The sequence below is a fragment of the Cheilinus undulatus genome, linkage group 3 (genome assembly GCF_018320785.1).
Source record: "Cheilinus undulatus linkage group 3, ASM1832078v1, whole genome shotgun sequence".
NCBI lineage: Eukaryota > Metazoa > Chordata > Actinopteri > Labriformes > Labridae > Cheilinus > Cheilinus undulatus.
The window spans coordinates 47,905,887-47,918,246 of record NC_054867.1 but is presented as its reverse complement, the minus strand read 5'-3'; the positions used below and the strand labels follow the sequence as shown (position 1 = coordinate 47,918,246).

At 38.7% G+C, this 12,360-nt stretch overlaps 1 protein-coding gene across 1 annotated transcript; it reads left to right on the top strand.

Moving 5' to 3' along the window:
* The first annotated feature begins 2,322 nt into the window (after positions 1 to 2,322).
* On the top strand, positions 2,323 to 5,293 carry klhdc7a (kelch domain containing 7A). The gene has a single exon (XM_041783692.1). It carries the CDS (start codon positions 2,323 to 2,325, stop codon positions 4,570 to 4,572), a length of 2,250 nt encoding a protein of 749 aa, XP_041639626.1. The 3' UTR covers positions 4,573 to 5,293.
* The last annotated feature ends 7,067 nt before the right edge of the window (positions 5,294 to 12,360 follow it).

Below are 12,360 nucleotides of genomic sequence, written 5' to 3'. Positions count from 1 at the left end.
TCAGTGTTTTGTCCCTTTTCTCAACATTTTGACTTTGTTCTCAACATTCAACTTTCTTTTCCAACATCTCAACCTTTTAACCCTTCAACTTTTCTTCCAATTTCATTCTTTTTACAAACCTTAACATTTTTTACATTCAGACTTTTCACAGCATTTCAACTTCTGAATGTTCCAAACGTTATCTGGATTTCTTATGTTATGTTGATATACTTTTCTTATATGTAACATATTTTTTCTTTTCACATTATCTTTTTAAATTTAAAATTTCTTTTACATTTCTTTCCTTTTCTTTTACTTTTTTTTTACATTTCGACCTATTTCTGAACAGACCGACTTTGTTCTGAACATTTTGACTTTATTGCTCAATATTTCAAGCTTTGGACTTTTTCAAGGTGTCAGAAGGGTATCAGAGCTAATCTTTGTGGTTAAATCAATGCAAAAATCTCAAGTCTACCCAAAGTTTCTTATTTTCTTTCCAAATAAAAGCAGGATTGTTACCAACAGTAAGACAATTACCCTTTGCCTGAGACCAGAACAAAACAAATTAAACAAAATTAAACCTTGAAAGATTTGACAGCTTCAATCATTTTTTAGCATTTGAACTTTTTTGTAACATTTTGAGATTTAAGATTTATTTCTTTTTATCAAAATGGGACAATATGCATTAATGGACATTTACATGTAAATACATGGGATTATAGCCGGTGGCTAATTTCCAGATAGATGTATAATTAATTAATTAACTAATTCCCAGTCTTACAACTTGGTCTTGACATGGCAACGTTCTTATTTACAACCTCTCAATTTTCCTTTGAATATCAATCCTTTTCTATTAATTCAACACTTTGACTTTTTTTTCTCAATATTTCAACCTTTAAGACCTTTTTACATCAATATATGCTCAGTTTTACCAGTATTTTGTTTTTTCTTAACATTTCATTTTTTCCAATCAATCACCTTGTTTCCTCAGCATTTCTACTATTTTATCATTATGACATTACTTTTTTTAATATTTAACCTTTATTTAACCAGGATAAAACCTCATTGAGATTAAAAATCTCTTTTTCAAGAGTGTCGACACTCATCAGTCTCCATATTTCAACTTTCTATTCTCAAATTTCAGCTTTATTTCAACCTTTCAAAATTATTTGAACATACAGTGTATTCTTTTTTAACCTTTTAGACATCTTGGCTTTATCCAGGATTTTTTCTTTCAGGAATAAAGACTAGTTTTTCAACATTTCTACTATTTTATCATTTGAATATTTTTGTAATTTTTTTTAACCTTTTAATCAGTGAATGTTTAGGATATTTTTCCTTTTTTTACATCAATTTGACTTTTTTTTTTTTACTTTTTCAATATGACACATTTTTCTGTGTTTCAGCTTTTTAAAACTATTTCTATATCATTTCAACTTTTTTCTCCACATTTCAACAGAAACTTTGAGTTTTTTGTCGATATTCTGCTTTCTTCAACTTCTAAACTAGTTCCTCAGTTTTTAACTTTTTGCCACCAAAAGTTCCTTTTCCCCCAACATTCAAGTATTTTATCAACATTTGGACTATGTCCTGTAGTGAATAATGAAAAATATTTTCTCCTCTCCAATACCTGATGCGTTTGCTCTTCCAGAGTAATCTAAACATCTGTGCTGTCACAGAAAAGGACCTTTAATCTTTGTCATCGCTGTGCAAACAGATGTATCCTGGTTATTAAGTATTTGATAAATGTCACCTCTCATCTCTCTCCACCCCTTATTCAAACCATGTTTTCCTCCTGCAGCTCCAGCCATGTGTGTGAACAAGTAAAGGTGTGTGATCTGTCATAATGTTTGTGTGGATATTTTCAGATAGTTTCACGACATAATTTGACCTTGGACCATTCTGTTTGTGAAAACACCAAGAAAAAAGATGCAACAACAACTTAGCTTAAAGAAATAAGGATTAGAGAGCATTCAGGAAGTTATTGACCAAGGTTCTTAGGTGACATTCATGGGAAATGCCTGGGTGAGTCAGCAAATTGCATAAGCAAATATTGATCTTTTTGTTATTTACATATCCTGTGTATGGATTCTAAATGTGCATCTGACTTGCCACAGGTGGTGCATGACCAGTGCCCCGCCTCTTCAGAGCCAGGGATGCAAATAGTACCTGTGCAGGTATCATTTTACACCTGATCCTTCGAGCAGAGAGGCGCAGTCATCAGATCACAGCAGCTCTTTTACAATGAAAGCCAGACAGCATGCTCCGGTCAGCTGAGACACATCGGCAGTAACATTCAATAGGACCAGCCAACCGATCATTGCCACCATCACTGCTTCAGCTATGCCCATAGCAGAGCTTTTGGGAGTCCAGTTCGACATGCAGCTGCTGTTGAAACTGAGTCTCTCTGTGGCCACCGTGCTGCTGGTTTCGTGGGCCTACAAGTTTTACAACTCCAGGGATGCAAAGAAGACTCAGATCTGCACTGAAGACAAAAAAGAGCCAGGAAAGGCGAAATGTCAAAACTGCAAGACGACGCTACGACGTCGCAGCTCATCAAACCACGACACAAATGACGGGGGCGAGCAATTCAAGCCTTTGGACAAAGACTCTAATGACCTGACATCTGACAGCACTGACGAAACACCAACAGAGGCTCATCCGTGCGAAGCCGAACAGAACGAGGATGCATTTAGAGTGTCAAAAAGTGACCAAAATACCAGCATGAAAGAAGAGATACTCACTCTTCAAAAGGAGGCAGAGGATGCCACCAGAAATATTTCATTTGGTTCTGCTTTGAACCTTCCTCATCCAACAGAGAGTGGGACGGCCAGTACAACGGGACGCCGCTCTCCTTGCTTTCTGCAAAAGCTGGAGGGTAGTGTGGGTGTGGGCAGGGAGTTGAGGCAGGACTTGGAGCGCCAGGGGGCCTACTCCAGCTTCCTCTCTAAGGCAGAGATCAAAGTGGAGGATGCTAACGTTGTGCTGGAAGGAAAAGAAGAGCCGGTTGTGCGCGGAAAGATATATGATTACTATGTCGAGTCTTCCTCTCACTCTATTACAGACTCGGATACAGCACTGGGTCAGTTTGAGAGGAACTGTGAGTCACAGCCGGTGGAGTTTCGAAGCTGCAGCACAGACTCTCCCTCCTCTCTGAGCCCCATTATTATGCGTGATCTAGTTGTAGCACAAAACACCACAGAGGATCCTTTTACGCCCCGAAGCCCCGAGCTGCAGCACCCTACAAGGCCTGCACTCCTACGCAAGGAAAGCTATCTGTCTGCAGCTGAGCAGTCTGAACTCCCCGTCCCCTCTCTGGCATCAACTCGCATGACTCACTCTCTGACCTCAGCCAGCGATGAGTCCATCACTGTTTACCATATGATCCTTTCTTCAACAGAGAGAGATAAGAGAGAGGCAGCAGATCTAGAGACAGTTGCTGGGGCTCCATTTTTACACCTCCCGGCACTTGACAGTGCAGATTTGGAAAGCTTAAAGGGTAAACTTGATCTGGGTAACTGTTTGGAGACTCTGTGCCTGGCCAAGAAGCACGGCCAGGCCTCTGTTCAGCAAGCAGCCCTGGGAGTTATGTCAGACAACTACCTCCAGGTTCTTATGGACCCAAACCTTTACGGGAGGCTGATGGCTGGCGAGCGAGAGCAAATCAGGAAGCAGAGAATGAAAGGGAGGAGATTTGTGATGGTGGCAGATATGGATCCTCAAGACTGGGCGCAGAGCACAGCACAAACAGAGCAGAGACGGACATCCAGCGCAGTGTACTATTATGATGACTACAAAGACGCCTGGCACACGCTCTGCCCGATCCCTCAGGAGGTCATCTCTAAAGCTTGTGCCATGTGCACAATGGATAACTACTTATTTGTGGCAGTGGGCTGCCAAGGCACAGACAGAGAAATGACACCCTCAAAGCGAGTGTTTTGCTACAATCCTTTGACATCCATTTGGAAGGAGATCAGCCCTATGAATGAAGCCAGGCCCCGCTGCAAACTGGCAGCTCTGGAGGGCTACATTTACGCCATCGGAGGGGAGTGCCTCTCCTCGGTGGAGCGCTACGACCCACGTTTGGACAGATGGACGTTTGTGGCGCCGCTGCCAAATGATACATTTGCTGTAGCTCATCACGTCACAGTGAGCAACGGGGAGCTCTTTGTTTCTGGAGGGACTCTGAGGTATATGCTTCTGCGCTACAGCCCCAAAACCAACACCTGGAGGCCGAGTCTGTTAGTATCAAGCAAAGACAGAACAACAGACATGATAGCAGTGGGGAGATTTCTGTACCGGTTTGATGTGAACCCGCTGCTGGGTATCAGCGTGTATCGCTACCATACGGTGGCTCGGCTCTGGTACGAGTGCAGCTCCAAACGCCTTCAGCACTGCCCCGCCTTCCAGTGTGTCACAGTGAACGACACGATCTACTGTGTCAGCCGCCAGTTCACCATGAAGTTTGACGCTGATGAGATCTCTCCGTCTTTCATAGATGAGCATTTGAGTGTCCTCTCTGCAGCAAAGGGCATACTTTTTCCTTTTGTCCTCTCCCTTCCTGATAAGAAGCCTCGGCAAACCAGTGTGTAACAAGGACTCCACTGATGATAAGATTAGGGAGTGATGGAGTATTCCCACAAGAGAACACTTTACGGTGCTGTGAAAACTATTTTCTCCTTTCTGTATTTCTTATTTTTATTCATATTTGTCACACCTAAATGCATCAGATTATCAGACAAATTTTACTATTATAACCTGAGTGAATACAAATGTCTGTTTTTAAATGATGAGTTCATTTATTATGGAAAAAATATCCAAACCTGCCTATGTGGAAAAGTAATTGCCACCCCTTCATGAATTAACTCATTGATATCTACCAGCCTGGAAAGGGGTACAAAGCCATTTGTAAAGCTTTGGGATTTTAGCAAACCACAGTGAGAGTCATTACCCACAAATGGAGAAAACTTGTAACAGTATTGAACCTAAACTGAATCTAAAATGAAAAAGTATGCTATAACCAAAAGTTGAATTGAAAAATTAAAAAACTGAAAAATTAAAAGCCTTTGCAGAAATTAACCCTTTATACAAACGTACCTAGCTACTTTTATGAGAGCAAAAACTGCCAAAAAAAAACCCTTTAAATATGTACACGCTTTTGTTTATGCATCAAATTATGACTGCATCTGCCTGCAGACCTCAAACTTCAACCCAAGCTACAGTAAACCCCAGTGAGAGCCATTACCCACAAATAGAGAAAACTTGGAACAGTGTCAAACATTCTCAGGAGTGGCCGGCCTACCAAAATTACTCCGAGAGCACATCTATGACTTATCCAGGAGGTCACAAAAGAACCTAAAACATCTGATGACCTGCAGGCCTCACTTGACTCAGTTAAGGTCAGGGTTCATGATTCAACAATAAGAAAGAGACTGGGCAAAAATGGCATCCATGGGCGAGTTCCAAGGCCAAAACCACTGCAGAAAAAAGAACACAAAGTCTCATCTGCAGTTTGCAGTTGTTGCCACCAAGGGTTGTACAAATAGTTACTAGGTTTAGGCGGCCATTACTTTTACATAGGGTCAGGTAGGTTTGGATCATTTTTTACCTTGATAACTGAAATAAACACTTAAAAACCGCCTTTTGTAGGTACTCAGGTTATCTTTGTCTCATATTAAAATGTGTTTGATGATCTGAAACATTTCAGAGTGACAAATATGCAAAGAAAGTGAATCAGGAAGGGGGCCAATACTTTTTCACAGCTCTGTACGTCATGTCTCCTGGAGTAGATTTTACTCAACTTTAGTTTATTTTTTCTCCACAGAATATTATTGCAAAAAATGTAACCACTGTGTTGTCATTTCTTTGAGGTGTTACAAGGGTAACCTTTCCACAAAAAGACAAAGCTCCTGCTTCTTAGGCAGCTTTGTTTTCTTGGATCAGGAATTGCACAAAGAAAATGTGTGTTGTTAATGCCTCACTCCCTGGCAGCAGATGTAAAATATTAGACTCTTAAACCACTGTTTGCTTGGATTTACGCAGGATATGCTGCCATGTAAATTGTTGCTTCTTTGATTTGCCACTTCTTCTTGCCATTAAGTTACTTTTATTTCATTCCAGATGCTTAACCTCTTTAGCTGTAAAGATAACTCATAAGTAAGTCTCAGACTAAAGGAGTTCATTCAACTCTAACATATTATAGAGAATGGGCAATGTAGTCATAATCTATCACTGTGCTGCACTGTGTAGGCAGCCTATATAACTTACCTAGTGGCCTGGATACAATGCAGTTATCTACACTTGCTCTTTAAATGTGACAGAGTGTAAATGGGTTGGGCATACTGTATAAATAGAGGAGCTTCTAAAAACATTTGTCACTACTTTTGAAACTCTTTTAGAATACTTTTTTTAAATTAAAATCACTGTGTGGGTGGATGGAAGGAAATGTATGTTTATATATTGACTCATCCATTATTTTGTATACTGTAAAAAGCGATGTCTTTTGTTGTGTTACTCATTGTTTTATATATAAATTCAAAGACACAAATGAATTTGTCTTTTATTGCACAATTCTCCATTATTTCACAATAATAGTAACTTAAATATGTAGAAGTAGGGCTGTCAAGATTAATTGCATTAATCATGATTATATAACACACTTTGCCACTGCAGAATCTCCCTGCTGACACAGTGATTTACAAAAAAAGGCTCCACCACTGCTCCTTATTTATTTAAAGGTCACATATTTTACCCCTTTAAGACAAGTTTATATTGGTCTCAGAGTTCCCTAAAACATGGCTGTGAAGTTTGTTGCTGAAAAAACACTCCAGTATTGGATTTTTGCATGTCTAAAACCCCCTTTGTTTCAGCCCTCCTTAGAACAAGCTGTTTCTTTACCTGTGGCTTTAAATGTTACTGACTCCGCCCTTACTCCGCTCCTCTCAGGAAATGGATGTGGCTCCTCATCCTCCCCTCAGCTGGCAGCTGAAGGGAGGATCTGGAGAGGAGGGCGGAGCTTTCGTCCAAGTGGGGAGGGCCAACCGAACGTGGGGGCGGTGCTAACTCCCCATATGACATCATGGGGGGAAAATCTGAGAGCGGCTTGTTTAAGCAAACATTTTCTGAAAGGTGCAGAAAAATATTTTTTTAGAAAAGCTTGAAAAAGTGTGACCTGTAGTTTTACAAAACTTACAGACCACTTAGTGGACAAGTCAAACTTTACCCTTTTACTGTTCCCTTATTTCCTTTATAATCTATTACTTTTTTGTCTGTGATTAGGTTCATATTTTAATCTTCAGTCTGTCTATGAAAGCAGGTCTGTATCGAAACAGGAAGTCAAATACCACTGACAAATCCAAAAATGGCACAAAAGTTGTTTTAAATGCAAAATGATGGAATTCCAAAATCAGGAGATGAAAATGATGCAATTAATTGAGACAGAAATTCTAAGATAAACCAAGCTTAAGATTTTTAGTCTCTTGACAGGCCTACTTTAAAGCACACTATCACTGGTCTTAGGTGTCTGAGGCGTGTGTTGCATGTAGTGAAGGAGGGAAATAATTCAGAAAGTGAACGTAGCAGAATGCACTCATACCTAATAAAGGGTTCAGAGCATTTTTAATAAGTTTGCCGACAAAGCAAAAATATTTATGATCACTTTTTTGACATTTTTTTTTTTAATAAAAAGCCTATGAGCTGAAAAGACTTTGATTTTTTGTGTGTGTGTGTGAAAACAGTTCACACTGTCCATTTTTCATGGACAGTGTGAAATTATTCTTGCTAGATTATTGATTTGTATCAAAAGAATGGAAAGAGATGAATTTATGATCTAAATTTAAGATTTACAATGAAAATAATGACACACTGCTTTGCTACTTAACACAATTACACAAGAAAAATGTACAAGTGCATGTAGAAAATGACTCACTGACCCCCAGTGGTCAGTGAGTCATTTTGGGAGCTATTTTTAATTTTAGTCTAGTTTCAGTCTTTAAATAAAATGTGTTTTAGTTTGTCACATTTTAGTCATTTCTACTCTTTTTAGTTTTAGTCTAGTTTTAGTCCATTAAGAGTCCTCACATTTTAGTCTTTACTTTTAGTCCTAGCATTTATTCTCTTGCCTGAATCTGGTACCAAATCATGGTAGTGTGTTTTATGCATGCTGCTAAATGTGGAGTCCCTGCTTTCTACAGCCGAGAGGCAGAATGGCTATAGATGCATTGTTTTTTGACAGATTTACCTACAGTGGAGAATTATCACGGATTTTGAACGTATGACGAAAACTACATTACATTTCAGTCTAGTTTTAGTCATCTTGATGAAAACTAAACTAGTTTTTGTCAGTTTTTGTCATCACAGATCTATTTTTATTAGTTTTAGTCTAGTTTTTTCATGGAAAAAAAGGCTGTGGACAAACATTTTTTGTCATAGTTTTAGTCGACAAAACTAACACTGGATCAAACGTAATTAAATTAACCTAACCTTGGATAAAAGAGCATGCCACTGATAGCACTGAGGGCACAGTGGGGTCTATATTTCTCTCCACTGTGACAGCAGGACGTCGCTAGAGTGAGTAGTATTCATCTGCTGCCCCTAACTTCACTAGAATGCATCTAAATAATGAACTACTGTAGTGTGTACCGTTAATTTTTAGACCCTAATCTCATTTTTTTAGTGATTAAAAAGTGAGAAAAGTTAACACTATGATTTCATGTTATGCACAGGGTTCATATTGTCCACTTTGTTTTTTGTGGAAAAAGGTCATTATAGACACCATTGTGAGTGACATAAATATACACTTCTACAGAGTATTTACACATAAATCAGGGGTGAAAAACAAGTTTTTGGATCTAAATATGTGAAACCCATAACATTAATAATCTTTTTAATATATAATGCAGACTGTACAGCAGGAAGACAAGCAGATAGAAAGAAACAGGAAAAGAGAGGAAAAGGACAACAAAACCAGTAGATAAAGAATATAGAGAACGATGATATCAGTGAGTTCCACAAGATAAGAGAGAGTAGGCTGATATCAAATGTTTGCTTTTCAGCAAAGACTTGGAATATTACAGAGTCCACTTTGGAAAGCATGGTAGCAGAAAGTTGCTTTCACGGGCTGTTTGGGCATTCTCAGTTCCTGGTCAAAATTTTTATTTTCAAGAAAATATTTAACAAATAATCCCCACATGCATGCACAGTCACATACAACAGAAACAAAGACGCCAACGCTCAGAAATATCCAACTACATCATCAGTTAGTGTTAGAGTTTTATATTTGTTCAGCTTTATATTGGGTGAAATGTCACTGTGCTGTGGCACATTAAAGACAAAAAGTTTGGTTGAGTTGCTGAAAAATTGAAAGAATTTTTATAGATAATGTCAGAGTAACGCCCAGAAAACATCACATCATCTGAGTAGAAGAACACTGTGGCTGTAAGCAGAGGTGGGTTTTAACGCATTACATTTACTCTGTTACATGTACAAAGCTTAACAAATTTATTAGACCACCTGTCATATTTGTCTCAAAGACCATCCAGCATCATGAAGTGCTTTAATGTGGACTCTTTCATTTCCAGTGAGCTCTCCACGTTTTACCATTTTGAACAGGAATGAGGAATTTCAAACTGAATTCACCCAAATTTGAGCTGGCAAACTGGGCTTCTCTGAGAAGTCAGAATCAAGCATAACATTCATCCACTAAAACTAATTTTTCTGTTCAGGAATGCAAGTAAACAACTATAATTTGACATATTAATCAAGAAATATTAATGTGCTTTACTATTTTACAGTCTTTTTGTAAATCAGTAAATTTGAAAATTTATGGATGAAAATAATAATTATATTTTAGCATTAAAAATGTCATTTGGGTTAAAGAGCTTCTACATATTGGTGTATTAACCATTGCAGAAACATAAAAAATGATTTTGGTAATTACCAATTCTGTTAATTTAGGGCAGCTGTGGCATAAACCTTACTTTGGTTAGGGTTAGGGTAGTCTAATAAATTTGTTAAGCACTGTACTTGAGTATTTTTTTTTTTAAATCCTACTTCTGAGAGTAGTTATTGAGCAGAATACTTTTTACTCCTACTCTGTTAAATTTGCGATTAAAATACAATTCTTCTACTCTGTTACATTGGGCATCCACTGGTCGCTACTTTGACTTGTCTATAAATTTTCATTAAATATTTTTTTACTCTCAGCTGAGTTCTCACAGCAGCGTGAGAATGAAGTTAAATTCATCATATCTACAGAGAGTGTGATACTATATCCTACCAGGCGATTCAACCAGGTAACAAGAGATATAATGGAACGACAGTGGAGTGCAGTGTTCATTTTTAAAACTATGGCTAAAAATGTTCTTCAACAACCATTCTCCATAAGAACGACAAGACAGCTAAAAATAAAGATCTGCTAATAAAAACTAACAGAAAGTACAATCAGTTTTCCTCAAGAAGACTAAAATTGGATTATGGGGCATTAAAAATTAATTCTGTTTTTCCACTTTGCATACCAAGTACGTTATTTGTAATCAGTTAAATCCTTGGTAGAATGTTGATACAAGTGTGTGCATACAGTACTGCGCAGAACTTTAAGGCATATTTGTGCCTAAAATTGAAGCCGAAGTAAGGCAGGTAGGAAGGAGGATTTACCTCTGTAGTGCCCTGGATATCTTTGCATAACCAGAAGCATGGTAAAATAATCAGCTGTGGAAATAACAAAGTCCTAACCTTTGGGGCATAGTTCCGTGGGTGTGGTGAGTTAGCATGGCCTAGCGTACAGTTCTGGCGGGTTGTAGGGTTGCCCCAAGCCTTTGGTTGTGTCCTGGATGTCCCAAGGACCCAAAAACTGCCAGCGGTCTCTGTGTATGACCAGCCTGGACAAAAGAGATGCCATCAAGCTTTAGCTTGGCGGCCAAGGGACACGTGTGACTCTGGCCACCCTCCCCTGTCCTCTCCAGCCCTGTTGTTTGGCACATCAGCCCTGTGATGAATCCTTACCGCCCTACATGCCTTAACATATGCACATGACTAAAATGACTGTTTTCTGGATATTTGAGCTTTTAATCAGAGTGCAGAAAAACAAGTCAGAAACAGGGATGAGAGTGTGCAGGAGAGACATACAGGAAAGGAGCCACAGTCCAGAACTGAACCCAGGCTGCCCACTAGAGATAGAATTTAAGATTTGGCTAAATTTCTTCAAATGCTGTGTCTTAAAGACTGTGGTGGAGTTTTCATTGGCTAAATCATGAGTAACATTTTTTAAGTTTGTGTCCAGAAAAATAGACTAAAACTACAAAGGGTAAAAATGACTAAATTGTGACTAAAACTAACAAACATTGTAATACAAAGACTAAGACCACATTTTTACTTAGTGCCAAAATAGACGCTGCTTGAGTGGGATAATTTGGATAACACAGATGGAGCATGGTGCAACAAATTGGACCTCAGTGGTGCTGTATGCATGGACAAGAGACAAAATGAATAAAAGTGTTCCTTTAAATCAAAAACAACAAAAAAAAAAGAACTATAATGATAAAGCTTTTATTAAAAAAAGGAATATTGTACATTGCATATTGCACATGACCCATGTTGTGCCTTGTACTGTGCAATGTTGTCCAATTGCACACTAAGAATTCATACTGCATGGTATTCTTGTATAAGTGTCCCTGCTTACTGCAGCCAGGCTATGGCGCACAAAATTTTTTTAGCCTTTCTGTCTGTGCATTAATCACTGAAAAACACCTACCAGAGGGCAGCAGTTCAAAGCCGTGGTGTCCAGGCCGGGATAGATCATTAAGAATGCTGTTCGCCCTTTTAGGGCAGCATGGCCTGCCTCAGACCTTCGATCCTCTTCTGTTCAGGTTATTTATGTATCGTTCTTTGTTAATCGACAGCAATGACTCAGTTTAGGTTATGACGGCTTGGTAGCATTAGCATCCAAGTTCAAAATCTCTGTGTCTGCAGTATTGCAGGCTGTAGGGAAGGATTCTTTTCCCCTGCAGGATGTCCTGCCCCTTAGTATGATGCGACATCAAATCACTAGTGGTCTATTTTATCTGAACATTGTGACATTGCTCAAAAACAGTCTTTTGCTCTGATCATTCTTAAATTAATTTAGTTTTTCCACATTTTTATAAGACATCACCCATATGAAACTATAGGAATGGTAATGGCAGGAAATATTGTAGAAAAACAGAAGCAATCCTCCAGTGTTGGGGTTATTGTTTGAGTGTAAATCAATTATTAGGAGTGGAAATAGACATAAGAGTGATACAAGTATCATCCCCTTCATTGTTTGCTCATTTCTCCATACCACAGTACTGATGCCTTCAAAGACACTTTGACAAGTTCCAGAGAGTGACGTGCTGCTATAGCACC